Source organism: Crotalus tigris, unplaced genomic scaffold (genome assembly GCF_016545835.1).
Source record: "Crotalus tigris isolate CLP2741 ecotype Arizona unplaced genomic scaffold, ASM1654583v1 scf7180000024383.4638030, whole genome shotgun sequence".
In the NCBI taxonomy this organism is placed as follows: Eukaryota; Metazoa; Chordata; class Lepidosauria; order Squamata; family Viperidae; genus Crotalus; species Crotalus tigris.
In genome coordinates this window covers 2,526,386-2,547,209 of record NW_024100553.1, presented here as the reverse complement: position 1 = coordinate 2,547,209, position 20,824 = coordinate 2,526,386, and the positions used below count along the sequence as shown (strand labels likewise).

Genomic DNA, 20,824 nt, shown 5'->3' with positions numbered 1-20,824 from the left:
GAAAAGGCACCTTTGGGTTTCACAGTTAAGGCATGAGTGTAGGAAATATGAATGCTTCCTCTCATGTAACCATGTTGTCATTTTGCAGACTAAGGAAGTTCCTCCCCTGCTATTTTTTCCTATGAAAAATGTTCAAATGATATATACATCTTAAAGACTCAGAAGCTGTTATCATCCAAATGGGACATTTACTTCCAACCTTTTTCTTGAAAAGTCACTTCCCAGCCTCCCAATTTCCATCCAAACATAGTATGGAGATTTGGAATGAGAATTGTTAAAGGGAGAAAACAAGAGTGAAAGCTAGTACTTTCTCTCAAACCCAGGACCCAAACTTCTCTTCTGAGCTATGGTTTTAAAAAGCCCTTTGAACTTGATGGGGCCCATCTCCAGTTTTCTAAATCTTTTTGTAATAATTCCTTCTCAACTTAAATTTCTCTGGAGCTAGTTGTACCAGATATGGCAGGTATGTTATAGCTACCAGTGCTGTGGATACAGCAGCGCCAGGCTCCATAAGATTATTCTTTCTGCTTTATTCATCAGATATAGGTAGTCCTTGACTTATGACCACAATTGAGCTCAACGTTTCTGTTGCTAAGCAAGACAGTTGTTAAGTGAATTTTGCCCCATTTTATGACCTTTCTAGCCATAGTTGTTAAGTGAATCACTGCAGTTGTTAAGTTAGCAACATGGCTGTTAAGTGGATCTGGCTTCCTCATTGACTTTGCTTGTCAGAAGGTCAAAAGAAGGTGATCCTCCACATGATCCCAGAACCCTGCAACCACCATAAATATGAGTCACAGGCTAGGAACTGAATTTGGTCATGTGGCCATGGGGAAGCTGCAATGGTCATAAGTCACTTTTTTCAGTGCCATTGGAACTTCACACGGCCACTAAATGAACTGCTGTAAGTCAAAAACTATCTATATTGAAATTCATCTTAACCATACTAAACCATACTAAAGAATGGTTAAATATGGTTAACATACTCCATACACTATTCAGATTAATAGAAGCAATACTGTGGATCTGTTTACGGGAAGTAAGGGAACAATTCCAGCCATATTTTTAAAATCCATTATTACTGTGCATGTGACTTTGCTTTTAACTTTTCAAAAGTGCTGATAATTAAACCCATTGCTTTTCATTCATGTCATATCGAAGTGGGACTTTTCTATTAAAGTTTCTATCATGATGACTGAAAAAGTCAAAGTTCCTTTCGCTAGAGGGGTAGCTATATAAATTTGTTTAATAAAATAAAAATAAATGAAATAAAACAGTAAGGAGGAACCCATAATAGTGCAAAATCTGCATTTTTCCTAAAAAAATTATAAAATGATTCTCATGAGCAAACAACAGAAAGCCATAAAAGTTAGCAATCAGTTTTTCTTTTCTTTTTTACTAGGCTTGTCTATATCAACTATACAAAGTCTGTAGACAATTGTCTGTACAGGGCTTTTTCTTCTTAAATAAATGAACCTGCAGTTTATGAAAAGTTGTCCAATGAATTTCAGAGAGCAGGTTGTGTGTATTTAATTACTAAGAGTCTCTTTTCTCTTCTCTCTGGGACGGTTCTTGTCCCCGAAAAGTGTTCTCAGAAGAGGTTAGAACCAGCATCAAGTATCAATTAAGTATAAAGTATGGTTAATGTAAGCAAAGCCAGCATGCAAATGTTGCACGAAGGGGGGGGGGAAGACTGCAGAACACAGGAAAACAAAAAATAAAAATGGAATTCCCTTCAACATCCAGCTGACACAATCATCATTGCAATGAAAAGGAAGCAGCATTCCAATTATTTGGTCAGTGTTCGCCCTTATTCATGTTGTCTTTTCACCGTCTTCTTCCAAAGCCCTGATCTCTTTGCAATTTAATAAAGCAAAAATAAGCAGTTGCAGCAAAATGTGGTTCTGCTCAGTTTCTCAGCGAGTTAAGGTTTATTTCAAAATATTTCATATATTTATATATTTGTAAATGATACAAATAAAAATGGTCAATCCACACGTACGGGACCATGGTTCATCTTTCAGAATCACAAAACTTACTTCTGTTGAACTGCTTGCCAATGTCTTCTCTCTCTCCCTCTCTTTCTCCCCCTTCTTCTTCTTCTTTTTTTTGCTGTCCGCTCTGAATCATTATTTGTCTAGTGTTTTGGCTCTACACAAGCAAAGCCATTGCAGTTTCCTCCGTTACAGAGTTAAGGTGCCAATCAAAAACAAAAGAAAACAAAAACCATTTGGCTTATAGAAGCTGGAGATGGTTTAAGGTTCAAAGATTTCTGCCTTCTATCTGTCAGGGAGTTCCTTGCAGGCTGCTGTCAGAAGAATGTTTGTTAGGTCCTTGGGTGAATCTGCAATAACAAACCAAAAGAGAAAGGATTATGCTCAGCCCCTTGAAAATTACCTTGATTCTTCAGTTTGGTGGATGGAGACAGACCTTCCCCCAAAGCTGCATAGCCAAGGTAAAAGTAGCCAAGACAGTGTGTTCAAAATCAGACCAGAGACAAGTGGAAAATTAGGGGGACAAAAAAAAAAAAATTAATAATACCAGGATTTCTCTCTCAGTCTATCCCAAGAAAGAAGTCCTTGTATTCTCTCCCCCCAAATCTGATTCACATGGAGAAAAGCTGAGTAGGATTGGTGACCTCTTTGCAGGACCATTCAGCCTTAAGGTGCTGTTCCTCTACTGCCATTTCTTTGTTGCCTGCTGGAGATAACATCTGCCAGTCAAAATTTTCTTTGTGGCTGCTGTTGAAATACCAACCTGTAGAAGACATTCTTCCTCTGCCATCTCCTGCCCTGCCTTTATTTCTGTACACAGGGACCACCCTTTGAACTTCCTTTGCTTTCAGAGGCAAATGTTTGATCTTATATCGAACATAAACTATCATTCAGGTCCCTGAAATTCTGTTTGTATGAATGAGGCAACAATATTCAGCAGCCATCAGCCTTTGCGGTAGATTGGGGCTAAGATTTGGCCAAGCTAGAAGAAATCGGTTTCAGGGAATACATCTTTTTTTTTTTTTTTTTTGAGTGCCTTTAAAAAATTCTAGTGAGCCTTTCAGTTTGCAATTTTCTAAAACTATCCTGGGGAAATAGAACTCTAAAAAATAGCCAGAATGGTTCTTTGTAAGGGAAAAAAAAAAGAGTTGCACATCATTATATGTGTCAGTACCCACTCTTGCACCTTGTCATGCTGAAATCAACAAAGGTAGTCAGTCATTTAAGAGAGAGAGAGAGAGAGAAAGCTAACATTTGTACAAAAGGTCAGGAACATTTTTTACAGTAGCAGGAATTCATGAGAACTTTGTCAGCGAGGCCTGTTAGCGCTTTCACAGAGATTTTAATTGAGTTGAGAAAAATGGCAGCAAATCTTAGAGAGGTTAGGCTGCTTCCTCCCTCCCTCCCTCCCTCCCTCTCATATGAGAAGCTGGCAAGTTTTTCAGGGGCTGCCACAAAGAAGAGGGAGTCAAGTTATTCTCCAAAGCAGCTGAAGGCAGAACAAGAAGCAACGGATGGAAACTAATCAAGGAGAGACTCAAACTAGAACTAAGGAGAAATTTCCTGACAGTTAGAACAATTAATCAATGGAACAACCTGCCTCCAGAAGCAGTGAATGCTCCAACACTGGAAGTTTTTAAGAAGAGACTGCACAGCCATTTGTCCGAAATGGTATAGGGTTTCCTATCTGAGCAGGGGTCTGGATTAGATGATTCTAAGGTCCCTTCAACATTATTATTATTATTATTATTATTATTATTATTATTATTATTATTATTATTATTATTATTATTATCGATCATCGCACAGTCAGCCAGATGTTCAGACTGGATTTGGCATTTTGTCTACCTATCGAGTCCTTACCCAGGACCTGGGATAGGCAGATGTGGATGTTTGATGGTATTACAGATATCGTCGCAGGATGGAAGCAGTTCCTAATAAGGCCGCCTTTTGCAATTGATTATTATTATTATTATTATTATTATTATCGATCATCGCACAGTCAGCCAGATGTTCAGACTGGATTTGGCATTTTGTCTACCTATCGAGTCCTTACCCAGGACCTGGGATAGGCAGATGTGGATGTTTGATGGTATTACAGATATCGTCGCAGGATGGAAGCAGTTCCTAGTAAGGCCGCCTTTTGCAATTGCCTAATAGCAAATTTGTCAATGCCAATGGTGTTCAAGTGGTGCTCCAGTTGTTTTGGGATTGCACCCAAGGAGCCTATTACTATTGGTACTACCCTTGCTTGCTTTTGCCATAGTCTTTCTATTTCTATTTGTAGATCTTTGTATTTTGTTATCTTCTCCAGTTCTTTCTCATCTATTCTGCTGTCTCCAGGGACTGCCATGTCCACTATCCAGACTTTTTTGTCTTTCTTATCGACAATTGTTAAGTCTGGGATGTTATGTTGCAGGTGCTTGTCTGTTTGAATTCTGAAGTCCCAGAGCAGTTTAATTTTATCATTTTCTATGACTTTCTCTATTTTATGATCCCACCAGTTTTTGCTTACAGGCAAATGATGATGATGATGATGATGATGATTATTTTCTATCAGTAAGATTTAGAATGACTGATTGGTCAGTTTATGTATTTATTATCTATTCCTTCTGACTCCCAATAATTCTGGGTGGTTCCCCCTGCTTTGCTGGATTTTCCCAGAAAATCTCAAAAATGTGGCCCTATTGCCAGTTTCTTACAATATTTTAATTTCATCATTATACATATGTTTTGAAAAAGCATGGATATTGTAGTATTATAATGCAACCATTAGCAACATTTTATGATAGCCTGGCGAAAAAATTGCCAGCCACCTGAAAAGATCACAATTCTTTGCTTTATAACTCTGTTTTGTGACTTTATGCAAATTTCATCCAGTTTTGATGAAAAACGGCAGCCACAAGATGAGTTTATGGAGAAGTTTCAGTTGGTGGTGTTTTGCAGTAAAAAAAAACACACAAAAAATGGTCTTGTGGCATCTGAAGACTAACAATGTAATTATCAGATATGTTTGCTGGATCACAATCCAATTTATCAGAGGCATAGACTATAGTCCTGGGAATGGAACATATATATGCAAAGAGAGAATGCGAACAAGAAAGAGAAAGTGAGAGAGAGAGAGAGAAAGAGAGTAGGCACATAGCTCTTGTTGGAGAGAGGGGAATGGAAAAGGAATGGAAAAGAGACAATTGCTTTAGAAGCAACCAGACATAAACCTGTATTCTGCTGTGATACAAATTTGTATTGAATATCTTCTTCACTTACATACTCCAGTAAGAAATCTTGGATTTATTCAACCCATAAGAGAGATATTTACTTTGCCTGACTTACTTTTCTTCTGTTAATCAGTGGGACAATGAACGTACATTTCATTTGTCTCAAAGGTGCTTTTTTTCTTCAAAAGGCAACTGGGCTGTTTTTTCTTTGAGGAGGAAGAAGAAAACATTTCACTTCTCATCCAAGAAGCTTGGCCAGTTCTGGTGGCAGAGAGATGGAAGGATAGGTACTGACAGTTGAGGCTGAATGGTAGGGGGATGGGAGGATAGCTTCTGATAGGATGGTGGGGGTGGGTGGGGTTAGAAGGATTGCATTTCTTTGCAGTCATCTGGTCATTAGCACTCTCTGAGGTTTGTTGTGGCCACTTGAAGGTTTATCTCTGCCCTCGGGGTCACCTGAATCAGGGTGCAATTCGTTGTGGGATTTTCTTGGAACAGCTGCAAAGGCTGCATTGTAAAGTAGAGATAGGTGGTGTCTTGTTCCTCCCTCTCTGTTGAGAAAGGGTTTCAGTTCTACAAACACAGATGTGTTCTTTTATCCCTCTTTTAAACTAATGGTCCTCTCTACCCAAAATATGGACTCTCAATCCAAAATGTGGACTCTATAAAATGTAGAGTTTACAACACAGCCCTTGCAACTGTTTCAAGAAGATTCCACAACCAATTGCCCCCTGATTCAGGTGACCCTGAAGGCACAAATAAACCCCCAAGTAGCCTCAACAGTTCTCAGAGAATGCTAATAAACAGATGATTGCAAGGAAATACAATTCTTCCATATCCCCTCCCCCACCATCCTATCAAAAGCTATCCTTCTATCGCCCTTCCATTCAGTCTCAACTGTCAGTATCTATCCTTCCATCTCCCTGCCATCTGAAGTAATGAAGCTTCTTAGATGAGAAGTGAATTTTTTTTCTTCTTCCTCAAAGAAAAAAACAGTCCAGTTGCCTTTTGAAGAAAAAAAAGCACCTTTGGGACAACTATGACCTGGATGACTGAGAATCTCCACAGATACATTTCATTTAATTTCATTTCACCAACAAAACTGTTTCTCATTCCCCAAATGCATCCATTGTCTCTTTGTCCAGTACCTTTCCCACTATGTTCATGAATCATTTGCTGCTACGCACAATGTATACGCAGGTACATTTACAGTATTAAACCTGTGAACTCTAAGGCTTCCTCTTTCCACTATGTATTCTAGATGGACATTGATTCATATTCATATATTATTTATCAGTAAAGGTGCAGGTTTATACATGTTTAAATGTGTGTTATGTATGTGTATACCTTTGAAAGCAAGCAAGCAAATTTCATGTGCCCACAGTAAAAAATGACAATGAAGGTTAAAGTTTATTCACGTCAGTCCTGGATGTTAAATACAATTTGGGGGATTGGTCAGGTAGATGGATCTGACAGCATCACCACCACCACCACCTCAATTCTTATCATGATCTGTAGCAGCATTGATGGAGCCCAAAGGGATGTTTTTTTCTTCCTCTGAAATGCTCTCTTTTCCCAGGAGATTCCTTAGAAAAACATTCTGTTTGAAGAAGGCACACATTTTGCTGATTTTTGAACAAGTTCAAAATATAAGGATTTGTCTACTACTTTTCAATGTCAAGTAGGTTCCTATTCTGGGTCAATCAAACATTGTCTTCTCTACTGTCTTCATGTGTCCTTCTTGCTAAGTTCCTATCCCATTTACAGTATATAGACAGGGTGGGATAAACAGGGGGAGGAGGAAGAAAGAGCCTTCCATATTATCCCAATTTATCTCCCTTCCGTGGTTTTGAGCTGGCTTTTCCCCTTCTCATCCTCTAGCCTAGATATGTTTATTGTTCGTCTTTTAGATTTGTATCCTCTGAGTTGAAAGAAGTTCTCATAAGGGGCTTTCCTTTCATTTTATTTTCTCAGCCATAATCTATAAATTAGGCTGGACTGAGAGACAGTGACGCTCCAATAGTCAACCAATAAGCCTCCATAATTGAGAATGAATCTGAACCTTAGTCTCTCCAATCTTAGTCCAACACTAGCTGCATGATGGAGAAGTCCACCCTGCACCAAGAAAATAAACACCTTTTCTGCCTAAGAGATCAATCCTTTTACTTCACTCATCAGGTGAAAACTGAAATAAGACTTCAACCACTGACAATAATTTTATAAATCAAGATGAAACAGATCAGTGATGTCAATATTGCTTAACACCCAGCATGCCTTAGCTGTGATTGTTATGTATTGGTGCTTGCTTAATCACCATGTCATTTTTCGTTGTGTGCTTAACTGAGTGCCATGTCATTTAGTGGACCAATTATCTCCTGTGTGAGGGTCTTTCTTTGTTAATGGTGCTCCTAGAAGTGAAAATGGATTCACTTTGTTTGGTAAGCCAGTTTGGAAACATGGCAAATATCTGAGGAAAATTCAGTGGAGGAGAAAACATGGCCATTTTCATTAGAGAGTGTCATGCCTGTCTAGGAAAGTTTTTTTTCCTAAGGTACGGTATGTGGGATAAAGAGGTAGCTCCAGGCAGAAGATGGCTTGCTGTGCAGATCCATAGAAGAAAACCCCACAGATATTGGAGGAGGAGAGATTGATGGTTAAATGGCACATGAACAGAGGCAGAAAAATGGTTTTTTTTATTTGAGTTTGCTCCTTCTAAGCATAAAAGCCTGAACTTTGACATCAGACTCTTGTCGTACACCTTGTTCTCCTGAAATGCTCGAAGTCACTGAAGAGATGTTTTGTACTCATTCAGCTTTTGATGGCAAAAGTGAGCTCTAAATAGCTCCTCTTTTGTCAGAAGGAAATAAAATAGGTCAACAAGTGACTCAAAGCTGGTGCTGGAATAGGTTTTCTATTGCCCAGAATATTTTCTTTGTTAACTTCTGATTTTTGTTAATTTCAGTAAATGAATGAGAGTGCTTAGCTTGACCCAGGAGGCCCAGGGACATCAAAGAAGATTGCCAAATAGGCTAGCAGCTGTTAAAACAATGCTTCATTTTCATTAGGAAATAATTAAGGGTGTTTTCAAGGTAGTAGAAAGAACTACTGAAGAAAGGAAAGCATTAAATGTTTCCTTGCGGTTATATAGGATGCCAATCCAGTCTAAAGGTATCATTTCAGTTTTCCAAGAACTTCAGTGGGGAGGAGGAAAACAGACAGCAGAGTTTCCTCCTTTTATTCCACTGCAGCAGGAATGAACTTTTTTAAACACTGGAAGTTTTAAAGAAGAGACTGGGCAGCCATTTGTCCGAAATGGTATAGGGTTTCCTGCCTGAACAGGGGGTTGGACTAGATGACCTCCAAAGTCCCTTCCAACTTTATTATTATTATTATTATTAAAGTGAGGGCTGCCCTTGGCCTTGAAGTAGACTGTAGCAGACTTTACTCCCAGGTAACATGCACAGTTTGGGCAAAGAAGCGGCTGGGAGAAGGTCATAAATGATATTTGATTTAATGATAATGTAATTAAATGAAATTGATTAAAGAAGTAGTATAATCAGCTTCCCACGTATTCAATATTTTCTCCCTTCTGTCACATTAAAAAGTACAATTCAGCAGCGATATTTGGAAGGACTCTAGGGTAAAGATTGCAGGTTGCACTTCCCTGTTTTAAATAAATGGAGGTGCACATATGCCAAGCAGGATGTAGGGACAATATGGCATGGTTTCTCTTTTCTTCTAATGAAAGAACCCCTAGATTAAAATTGCAATTGCATGCTGTAACAATGATTACCATGTTCCACTGAGGAATTGTACAGATGTTGGGAAGATAATGGGAGAGAAGACATAAACAATGAAGAGACTGCAGGTTATCTCAATGGCAGCTTATCTCTTAAGCAACAACCCAGCCCGGGTAGCAAAAAAAACTAGGAAGAAGCATTTCAAATAATAATAATAATAATAATAATAATAATAATAATAATAATAATAACAACAACAACAACAACAACAACAACAATAGTAAAGTTGGAAGGGACCTTGGAGGTCATCTATTCCAACCCCCTGCTCAGGCAGGAAACCCTATGCCATTTCAGACAAATGGCTGTCCAGTCTTTTCTTAAAAATTTCCAGTGTTGGAGCATTCACAGCTTCTGGAAGCAGGTTGTTCCACTGGTTAATTGTTCTATCTGTCAGGAAGTTTCTCCTTAGTTCTAGGTTGCTTCTCTCCTTGATTAGTTTCCATCCGTTGCTTCTTGTCCTGTTTTCAGGCGCCTTGAAAAATAGCTTGACTCCCTCTTCTTTGGGGCAGCCCCTGAGATACTGGAACACTGCTATCATGTCCCCCCTCGTCCTTCTCTTCATTAAACTAGACATACCCAATTCCAACAGCTGTTTCTTATATGCTTTAGCCTCCAGTCCCCCCTCCAGCTTTGCCTGAATGAACTCATGAGGGTTGGAAATTCCTCTTGTCCTTTCTAATACTAGCATTAAAAAGATCTTCCTGAAGTCAAGGTAGTTCTTGCTTCCTTGATGCTGTCTAATTTTGTGGGGGCTTAATAGCCTCCCCTTTCAGGATGCAGTTTGCCAGGTTTTTAAAAATCACTTTCAAAATAGTCTCTGACCCAAACTGCTTGCGGGTTGATATACATTTTTTTTATTTTGCTCTTCTTCCTAAAGAAAGCCTAGAATGGTTGTTCAATAAACCATCTTCAATAAAAGAAGTAAGCAAAGCAATGTAAAGGGGCATAATTTGAGGCCCGGGGCTGGTTGTGGCTTCTGCGAGTCTGAATAGAGCTCCCAACCTCCCAAAGGTGAACTGAATTTATAAGGTGACTGAAGAGAAATTATTACATATAGGGCTGAAGATTAACTGTAATAGCTATATTTAACTACTTGTACTGAATTTAAATGTAAATGAAATCGGATAAAGTGCTTCACCAATTCCTCTGGTGCTACTCCCTTGTTTTCCCTAGTCTTGTCTATACCAGGAAGTACAATCCCTCACCATAATACTTAGTGCCTTCTGAGGCTCCAAGTCAGGGGTAGGCAACTTTGGCTCTTTTATGACTTGTGGACTTCAACTCCCAGAATTCCTGAGCCAGCCATGCTCCAAGTCATTTCTGAATGTATCCTACAGCATGTATTTCAAAAGATATATGTTGTGTTGACTCAACCATTATATACCGCTGGCTGAGATGCTCCTCCTTAAGTTCACTGCATTAAGTTATCCTCACAAATAGCAGCACTTTCTGCAATATATTCAAGCAATCAATCAAAACATCGAAATGCATAGCTTACTTTAAGCAAAGTTACGGAAACAAAGTCCTGCCAAAAAAAGATTAAAAAAATAAAAATACAGGACATGGTGGGGTAGAAGTGTTACTCTATTTTGAAACATTTAGGTAGATATCTCTGGAATTTAATTGAAATGAAATCCAATAATCCATACACAGTAGAATAAGCCATATATTTGAATATTAACAAAGCTTCCGAATGCCTAAAAAAGAAATTGAGATGTTAGGTATTAATCCACAGCTAGTGAGAAGCAGAAAATATGCAAAGAGAATGAAAGGAACCTTATATATAGATTACTGTATGAAACATGGATGGACTGAAAATGTATATGAAACATGTTCTTCTGAAATGGTACAATCAGTCCTCTAAAAGCTATATGATTCTTCATGCTTAAATAGTAAATTGCATTGGAAAGAAGGTGAAGAAAGTCTATATTAGGTGGACATACTATATGTCTATTTAAAAAAATGGTTTACCACGTCTAATCTAGATGTTCTAATTCTGAGACTCAAGACCTCTGATATGAGAGAAAGGACCATAATTTTAAGACATAATCAATCACATTTTTATATTCATAGATTTCTCCTTCTATTGAGACACCTATTGTTCAGAATGTTTGCTGAAATTTTCTGAACAAAGCCGAAGCCGCATTAGCACAGAACACAGAAAAATGGTCTTGTTCTCATATCTTGCTTAACTGGGTCAAGAATGGATTAATATGTCAAAAGAATTCTGTAACTATAACTCTTACTCTAGTCTAGTGTCTAACTCAGAGGAATACACTTTTCACTCCAAACAATCCAAAGTTGTGAAAACTGATAATAATTAACTGCCCTTTCCCAGTTCCAAGATAGTAATAAAGCCCTAGAGTTGCACTATGACAATTGAACTCTTTTTTAGGTTTTGCCATATATATATGTGTGCAACAAAAAGATCATACGAAGCAGAATGTATTGCTCTTGGTAACTCCCACCTTAAAAAAATATATGGGTGGGAGAGGAAGTGACAGTCTGCCAGTTTCTTTTGCAATTGTTGAGAGATCTTAGAAATGGCTTCAGCATGTCTGAACCACCGATGATCATGTATAGTTGGCAAACAGGACAAGTTATGGTCCTATGAGAGGATGACTCTATAGGTCCTACCATGCAAAGGGAATCAATGAATTCTTCTTCTTTTTTAGCAAATAGAGAATAACATGTGTTTTAATTCTATTTCTGAAAGTGTTCCAAATCAGGCCACTTTGGATCTTACCCAACATTATGTTGCACCCAAATTCATGATGTTTGGAGTTAAAGCTCCCCAACAAGTTTTCATAGTACTGATTTCTATCTCTGACTAAGCATGGAACATTTGAGAAAGCCAGAAAGGAAAATGCTCTCATTCAAAAGCAGGGGAAGAACGAACACACGTGGTAGCCACTTCCATTTTGCACCAATATTATTGCGACCAATTAAACGTATTTTGCTAGGAGAGTGGCATGGTGGCCTCACAATCAGGAGGTTGTGAGTTTGATTCTAGGTAGCGGCAGATATTTCTCTCTCTCTCTGGACGCAAGGAGAAAATATTTGCTGTGAACTCCTTGTAGGTGTCAGGAAGGGCATCCAGCCAGTAAATGTTAAGCTCCATTCAGTCACCCCAACTCCATCCTGATGCAAGGGATTTCAGGGTTGTTAAAAGAAAAAAAAAGTATTTTGCTATGTGAACCTACAGTGTTGTAACATCCAGTGATAAGGAAAGCATAAACTTACTCTGGTAGTCTTGACTTTATTGCCAGTTGCACACATCCATCCTGAATTGTCAGGTAATGTCTTGCATTCCTCACCCTCTAGGCAGGGCTCCATCTCACACCACCATTTCCCAATGACTATTGATGCTGAAAGAGAATGGACAAAGCATTTGTGAATGAACCTTGCTGCCTCCCACCAGTTTACTTTACTTCATCAAGAAGAGGCTTCCCAAATGAACAGAGCTCATTCAGTCCTGCATCAAATCCACATCCTTTAGTGCTGACTGAGTGCAGGCCTAGAATGCTCCAAGAGATGATAGGTCATCAGTCCACTAATGGGATAAAAAAGAAGGTGTAAATGAGAACCTCAGAAGAGCCACAGGGTGGAAAAAGAACATAATCCACTCTGAGTGAAAAAGTAGAGACATGATAGCTCTTCGATCAAGCAGTGCAACTCAGTTCGGAGGACACCATGTATATGGATCACAGGCTTTGTAAACAGATTTATGTTTAGTTTATGTACCCTGCTGCTGTGAGAAACATCCTGTACATCATGAAAAATATCTCCCCCAGACTCCCATCAATTCAGGAAATCTTTTTTTTATTCAGGTGAACATCCCTTGCAAGCATTCTAAAAGCATTCAAGGAGCTTTTGCAAAGTGGAAAGGTTGTCTGCTGAGGATGCTATAATTCTTGGTGAAGAGGTAAAATGAGCCCATGTGAGATGACCTCATAGCAGGAGATAAACATATGTGTCTCCTCGGATCCTTTGATATCTATCTTGATTGCACAAATAACACCTCCCAAGCTATCGGGTGCCTTGATACACTAACCAGTGTTACAGGAGACATGCATTGTAGGAAAAAATGGTTTAAAATTGTATTATTTTATTGCAATGCTTCGGAATATGAAAGCTCACACTCTGTTATTACCATTTGCAATTCTGAGAGCAATTGAAATACGATAGTGTGATATGAAAACTATGATACAATTTACAGCTTCTTTTGGGAACTAGATTCATTCTTTGCCAGTAATTCTTTGCTAGTATATTTTTATCAAATGAAAGGGGAGGGTGTTGTATTATTTTACAAGAAATACACTGACAAGAAATTGTTTCAAAATTGCTTGTATAGGGGAAGGTACAGTGGCCTAAATCTATACAAGGACTATTTAACTCCAGATAAAGAAATCCTGGTTCTTTACGCATTTAGTTGATATACTGATGCCTACTGGATTCTTCTGCGTATCCTGCTCCTCCCAATGCAAGGACAACATCCTTAAATGAAGTCTTGATGTCATCTTCAAGCTCTGTGTAGCAAACCATGCAAACAGCTTCTACCTGCACTCCATTTTTTTTCTGGTTCCATGTTCAAAGTACTATTTTTCAACTCTGGCTGGCAGGAGTGGTGTTGCTCAGACTGTCTGCTATGCAGCAACTCATTAAAGGCAAGGCCTCTGAGAGGTTCAGCAGGCTAACATTGCTCCACTGACTATACAGATCCTGGTTTTCAATGGCCCTTCCTTTGCAATTAGTGCATCAGAGGGCAATAATCTTTGAATCAATGTAGAACAGGCTAATTTACAGAATGCATTCAAAATCCGGGATCCAGGATCCCCAGGCCTCTTACTGACAAATATAAAGGTGATGGGGGGGAAAGGGAAACTGCACATTCAATCTCCTCCCTCTTTCCTTTCCCAAAGATCACTCCCCTCCCCCAATGCTCTTGAACTGGAACCTGTCCAAGATTCTTGGGCTTCTTGAAACTTTTTTTACAGGAATATACAAATGGGACTGGAAGATTGTGATTGCATTCAATCTGTCAGACTATTTAGGATAAAATTGACAAGAACTTGCCAGGATTACTTTTATAACTTAAGAAAAAGAAACACTAAAAACTGGAATCGACTAGTGAAAATCTCATTTTGAATAAGCAACTCTTAGCCTGAGCATGAAGTTGGATTGGATGACCTCCAAGTTACTTTCCGATTGAATGCTTCTGTGACTGCTGGACGCTGTTTGCTCATGAAAAAAGAAAGCAATTGGAACTGGCTTTCCCAAACAGGGGTGGGAAGGATAAAGAAACAGAGAAATCTACTAACTGGAGGTCATGTAACTGCTACCAAGACAGAGGACCTGGTCAGCATTATTGTCAAATCTTGAAAACCATACAGTTATTCCTTAAACTGGCTTCAGTTCAGCTGATATCAGCATGGAAGGCAGGCAGTTGAAAGCTGATTAAAGAATAATTATTTTTTAAAAATTGGTCACTTGTTTTCTACAGAGGTATTAATGTGGGTGATTGCCAAGAGAATTAGCCTGCAATAGCTCCAGCATTATGTACATGTGCATGGATATATATCTTAATCTATAATATATTATCCTCATGTCTGTTTTATACTTTGTAATCTTCAATTAGTTGGAATGGTGCATCACCATTTTTGAATCAATGTACAATAAGCTAATTTACAGAATATGTCCAAAATCTAGGATCTGTGGCTCCTGTGGGACTGAAATTTGGCAAAGTTTTGGATGCCTCAACACCATCACACCTTCCAACTACATTTCCCAGAAACCCATTGGATACATATCTCTACCTTCTTTCTCACCTCCCTCTGGCATCTGTGCCTAAGTGGCTGGTAACAAGGCCTCACAGGTGAGCAACCATTGGCTGCTTTGGAATTTGAAATCTCTTAATGGTGGTACCCAGTGATGGAAGAACAAAGGAGCAACTTGGATGCCTGTTGTCAAGGTAGAAATGGCTGGGGGGTGATGCCAGCGGTTGATGGGTTAGCCCCCTTTTTCCCTGGAGGGAAGGGCTCCTTGAGGGCAGACTGGAATAGGGAGAGGGATGCAGTTTGCCTCATCTGTGCTATCTTTGTTACCCTTCCCCTCCCAAAACCATGGGTCAGCTGGGGCAGAAGCTTCACCAGGATCTCCTGAGAGTCACGAGGGGAAAGGAAATGGTGGAAGTCTATATTATATGTGGAAAGAAATCAGGCTCCCCCAGAAAGAGTGAGACCCCCTAGTTTCATTGTACTTGCCATGTTTTATTTTTTTAATGTTTTATTGATTTTTACTGTAATTTGTTTGTTGGACTGTTGTGAGCCAGCAGGAGTCATTGAGAGTCAGGTGATGTCATTATTGAATTAAGTTAAGTTGTTAAGTTGTTTACAATGATTTTGGCTGAGGGGATTGAAAATAATTTTGCAAAAATTTATTAATGAAGATCAATGTGGGTTTTACCTAAAGGACACTTAAGGGATAATATTAAAATGTGGTGGACATTTTGCAATATTTGGAGCAACATAATGAAAAGCAAGCTACATTGATTTTCTTAGACACAGAGAAGGTCTTTGACAATTTCATCTGAGCTTTCCTGTTCAAGATCTTGGAATAATTTTGGAGATAATGTTATAAAATGGGTAAAATTGAATTACACACTTTCTGATTTACAGAAAGGACAAATAATTGTTAATAATAATAATAATAGTAGTAAAGTTGGAAGGGACCTTGGAGGTCATCTAGTCCAACCCCCTGCTCGGGCAGGAAACCCTACACCATTTCGGACAAATGGCTGTCTAGTCTCTTCTTAAAAACTTCCAGTGTTGGAGCATTTATCAGCATTTGCTGAAGATTTGGTGCTGGTTTTGGATGCTCCATTAATGGGAATAGAATAGAAAATTCTATTCTATATTAATAGAAAAATTAAAAGAATGTGATATACTAGCAGATTTTAAAATTAATAATCAGAACATGAAGATGTTAACAAATTATGAAAATAGATGCTCAAATAAAAGTGATGGAGAAAGCTGGTTTTAAAAGTGAGAAGAAATGAAATTTGGGGGTATTGCTATGACAAATATGAATTGTATTATTTCAAAGAATTTCTAAAATGGGAGACACTACAATGGTCATTGCTGGGGAGAATTTCTGTGATAAAGATGAATGTTTTGCTTCGTATGATCTCTTTGTTGCACACAATACCTGTTTTAATAACAAATGCACCATTTAAACCCTGGCTAAAAAATAATATCTAATTATGGCAAGGGAGCCACAAGTTAAATATACAATGTAACAGAATACAAAGGAAAGAAAAAAGAATGGGTTTACTTGATCTGACATTATATTTTGCAGCTTATTGTTTGATTTGGATGAAACAATGGGTATTGCTAAGAAATAAAAGACTTTTAGAGTTACGAGGACATAACCTGAGACTTAAGTGGCATGGATGGGTGTCGTATGATAAACTCAATATACAGTAATTTTCAGAAATCTTTATGTTAGATGTGCCATAGTGAGAATATAGAATTGATATAAACCCAGACTATGCCCAAAAACCCTTTTATGGTTGTCAGCAAAAGAGATATTTTATAGGCAGAAATAATAGGAAACCATAAGTGGTTAATATATCATGAGATATTAAAAGTTGTTCAAGGAGAATTCAAAATAAAATGAAGAAAACAACTGATGACAGAAGACACACTCCTACTTCATCTTTCTTGAATGAGACAGAACTATGGATACCTAATATATATACAATATTTTCTTCATGTTCACTGTATGCTTATAAGGGAAGGTAAATAAATAGCTTTATTTTTTATTATTTAAATGGATTCACTGGACAACTTCAGTGTATTGTTTGCTCTACATTTCAAACTGTCCCCCCTCCCATGCCCTGCTTCTCTCCTACACACATACACAAAACCACTTGCTTCCTCTTGATAATTGGAAAGAAGCTACACAGGGAGATCACTCAAAAACAACTGACTGAATAGGAAATAATCTCCCACTGGTGAATTGTGAAATGTCTATCCTGGACTATTAAGAAGCAATGGAATATTCAGTTGCTGTAACAACATTTTATTAACCAGATCACACGTAATGTACTAATCTGAATAGAATATGTTTAATGGAAATGGTGGTGAATTGTGTCTCTTCAAATCAGCTCCAAGCATGATGATGGAAGTTGAGGTCCAACATTAACACATTTGAATACTGGCTGCCTCAGCCCAGAAATGCATGTATGACTGTGTGCGCAGCACCTGTTAAGAATGTTCACAGATAATATAACTTCAAAAGGAAGAAAAGAGAAAATCCTCTGCAGAGTTTTCTTGTTATTTATGATAGCTGTACCTGAATGGAACCAAATCCTATTATAGGTGAACTTGATTAAAACAGCAAACAAATAGTCAGGCATCTCATAAAACCTGCAGCTGGCACCTCACCTTTAACATAAACATTCCCTTGTGACAAGCAAAGGATACATTATAAATGCAGGCACATCAGCCCAGAAGACATCTTTAATAGAAATATGAACAGGGCTACAGGTTATTCCTACAAATTAAATGGATAGTATAAATGTCAATTATACCGACAGAAGAAAAAACCAAAACAAACTTGTGGATGACAATGCCTGCAGGCTTGAAGTCTAATCCAATTTTTCAGCATCGAGAATGCCTGAGGTTGGATATCTTCTGCATCACAGGAATGGGGCTTATAGCTTTCCTAGGCAGAAGAAATTTGAGAAGATGTTGCCCAAGAAAATACAGGGGCATTATGATTAGATTTGAAACTGTTTTGAAGTAAACACCTGTTTTCTAGAAATAATGCCATATCTGAAAGTAGCTTCAAAAAGAAAGTGCCTCTAACAGAAGGATTTTGAATAAGTCCTTATTATTGATGGTTTGTTCAATCTGGCTTGAAAAACTGACAGTCTTTAAAGAAAAAAGAAATTCAGACTTTTTCAAAACTGGTTATTTGTACCAATGCCTTAGTGTCAACTCTACAATGAGCCTGGCTGTGGCCATTTTTCCACCCTCATTCTAGGTTGCCACATAGAACAGAGGGAGGGGGGATTGCCCTGGTGCTTTGCTAGTAAAAATAAACTTCTGTCCCATGGGAACCAAGGTCAAGGGACTGGGCGTTGTATAAGAAAGCTTGCCAAATGAATATATTGGGGAACATAATTGGTTGCATAGTTTTGAGGGTGGGACATTATACTTTGTAACTGGGTAATTTTTAGTTAGAAATTCAAACTTGTTTCACTTTTGACTGTGCCTATACTTTGTAACCAATAAACATGTTCTTTGAGGAATTTCCAAGCCTCAGAGTTCTGTTTTACAGTTTTTGTCTCTTTCAGTCGGAACCATGATACTTAGGACACATGTTATTTCTCCACTTAAAATATTGACTTGAGAACTAATAACTGAATGATATCAATATCTTATTAAGCACATGGTGTCTAGACAATATTTCAGTCTTAGATTGATATTTGGATATGGATTTATCTTGATGTGGATCCATAGACTTCATCCTGTTGGATATGGAGTGAGTAAAATATTTCACAGCTTTATTTTTCCCAGAATCTTACCATGCTTCCTAAAAGTTTACTCCATAGGATAGGAGAAATATGAACAATGCATGTGGAACTCTAGGAGAAAGACTAAATATGAGAAAATGATTTCTCCCAGTCTTCTCCCATTTGTGGAAGGACAATTCTTATGTCCAATCGATTCATAACAGAATATTTGAAATAAAATACCTGAGTCATATTGCCATTTAGCATGAATATACTGATCTGAGCTTTCATCAATCAGATATTTCATCTCCTAAAACTGGTATGATCTTCAACTTACTTCCCATTCATAACACTGCTTTCAGTCCAGATTTTAAAATGATATGCAGGGTAGCTACATATATGCCAATTATTCAAGTAAGATAACTTATTAATTTTATTTTTTAAATTGAAAATAGAGGACACAGAGAGTTTGAAAGATAGGAGATCAATAGGTTTTTTTTTCTGCCAATGAAGGATAGTTGAAAATCCACCTAAAGTTTAAAACTACCACATTTTGACTGCAAAGATCCAGAATGGGTAGTGGTGGAAAAAAACACAACTTTTTGATATTACTTTGTTACCATCTAGTAGTCATTCAAGCTTATGCAGTCCATCAGAGATACTAATAGCGCCTTCAATCCTTCTCCATGGACTTTCATTCCAATTCATCTCACTCACATTTATTATTTCTAAAGGATTCATGCCTCTCAGCTTTAGTAGATGGTAGCATCTAGCTAGGCTGCCTAATATAGGAAGCTAAGCAGGTTGAGTAATATTTGGATGAGGGAGGACCTGGGAATTCTAGGATTTTAGACTAGACCAGGAAGATAAAATGCTTTCCAGAAAAAGGCAAGTTCCATAAAACTGCCAAGAAAACTGCATTTATGCAGTAATTAGGAGTTGAGCTTGACATGTGGGTATCTTTACATATAATTCCCCCCAGCATTACTCTTCAAAATTATGTTATATCTGACAATTTTCTAAAATCTTTAAAGTAGCTTGTTGATATTAAAAGGTCATCGTAATCTAATTTTTATTTACCTAATTGAGAATTGCTATAACCTCCCCAAGATGTTTTTTCATGAGGCAATTAGACTTTCTTGTTTGTCTTTGAAGACATTTCACTTCTCATCCAAGAAGCTTCTTCAGCTCTGACTGTATGGAATGGAAAGATTTATACTCCTTGCAGACAGCTGGTCATCATAACTTCCTTTTCTATTGCTATTCTTCCTTTTTATTTGTCTAGAAATTAAAAAAAATGGCTTAACTGTCAATTATCCTTCAAGGAACTGTGTGAAGGCAACCTCTCAGGAATGAAACCTTATGCTGGATTCTTTAACCATTTTCAAAAATTGTACATTGTAGCAATAGCAATAGCACCACAATCTAAACAAGATATTGAAACTCTCGAAAGAATGCAGAGAAGAGCAACAAAAATGATCAGGAGACTGGAGACTAAAGTATATAATTCCTGGAATTGGGTATGTCTAGTTTAATGAAAAGAAGGACCAAGGGTGACATGATTGCAGTGCTCCAATATCTCAGGGGCTGCCACAAACAAGAGGGAATCAAGCTATTCCCCGAAGCACCTGAAGGCAAGACAAGAAGCAACAGATGGAAACTAATCAAAGAGAGAAGCAACTTAGAACTAAGGAGAAATTTCCTGGCAGTTAGAACAATTAATCAGTGGAACAACCTTCCTTCAGAAGTTGTGAATGCTCCAACACTGGAAGTTTTTAAGAAGAGACTGGATGGCCATTTGTCTGAAATGGTGTAGAGCCGTGGTGGTAAACCTATGGCACGCATGCCACAGGTGGAACTCAGAGCCCTCTCTGTGGGCACACGCACCATCATCCCAGTCCTAGGCCTTCAGCTGGGTTTTATAAAACCTTTTCACTTTAGGCCTCCGCCACCATGTGCAAAAAAAAAAAATTTCAATCAATCAATCAATTTCAGCTTCTCTCAGGAAAAAAAAAGATCTCGCAAAGTTGATTGATTGAACTTTTTAGTCCCACCCAGTCTGCCGTTACCACCGTAGCCATGCCCACCCAACAGGCCACACCCACCCAATTGGCCACACCCACCCAGCACCTGACGATACATAAGTGGGTTTTGGGTTGCAGTTTGGACACTCGGTCTCTAAAAGGTTCACCATCACTGGTGTAGAGTTTCCTGCCTGAGCATGAGGTTGGACTAGATGATCTTCAAGGTCCCTTCCAACTTTATTCTTATTATTTAGATTTATATATTGGT

General features: G+C 38.2%; 1 protein-coding gene across 1 annotated transcript in view; it reads right to left on the bottom strand.

Moving 5' to 3' along the window:
* Positions 1–1,379: 1,379 nt before the first annotated feature.
* TAFA1 (TAFA chemokine like family member 1) overlaps positions 1,380–20,824 on the bottom strand; it is a 401,883-nt gene continuing 382,438 nt past the window's right edge. The window contains exons 4-5 of the mRNA XM_039328677.1: positions 12,256–12,380; positions 1,380–2,344 (exon numbers count right to left, since the gene is read on the bottom strand). Coding sequence (XP_039184611.1) covers positions 2,327–2,344; positions 12,256–12,380 — 143 coding nt within the window. The 3' untranslated portion in view covers positions 1,380–2,326. The remainder of the gene's footprint in view (positions 2,345–12,255; positions 12,381–20,824) is intronic.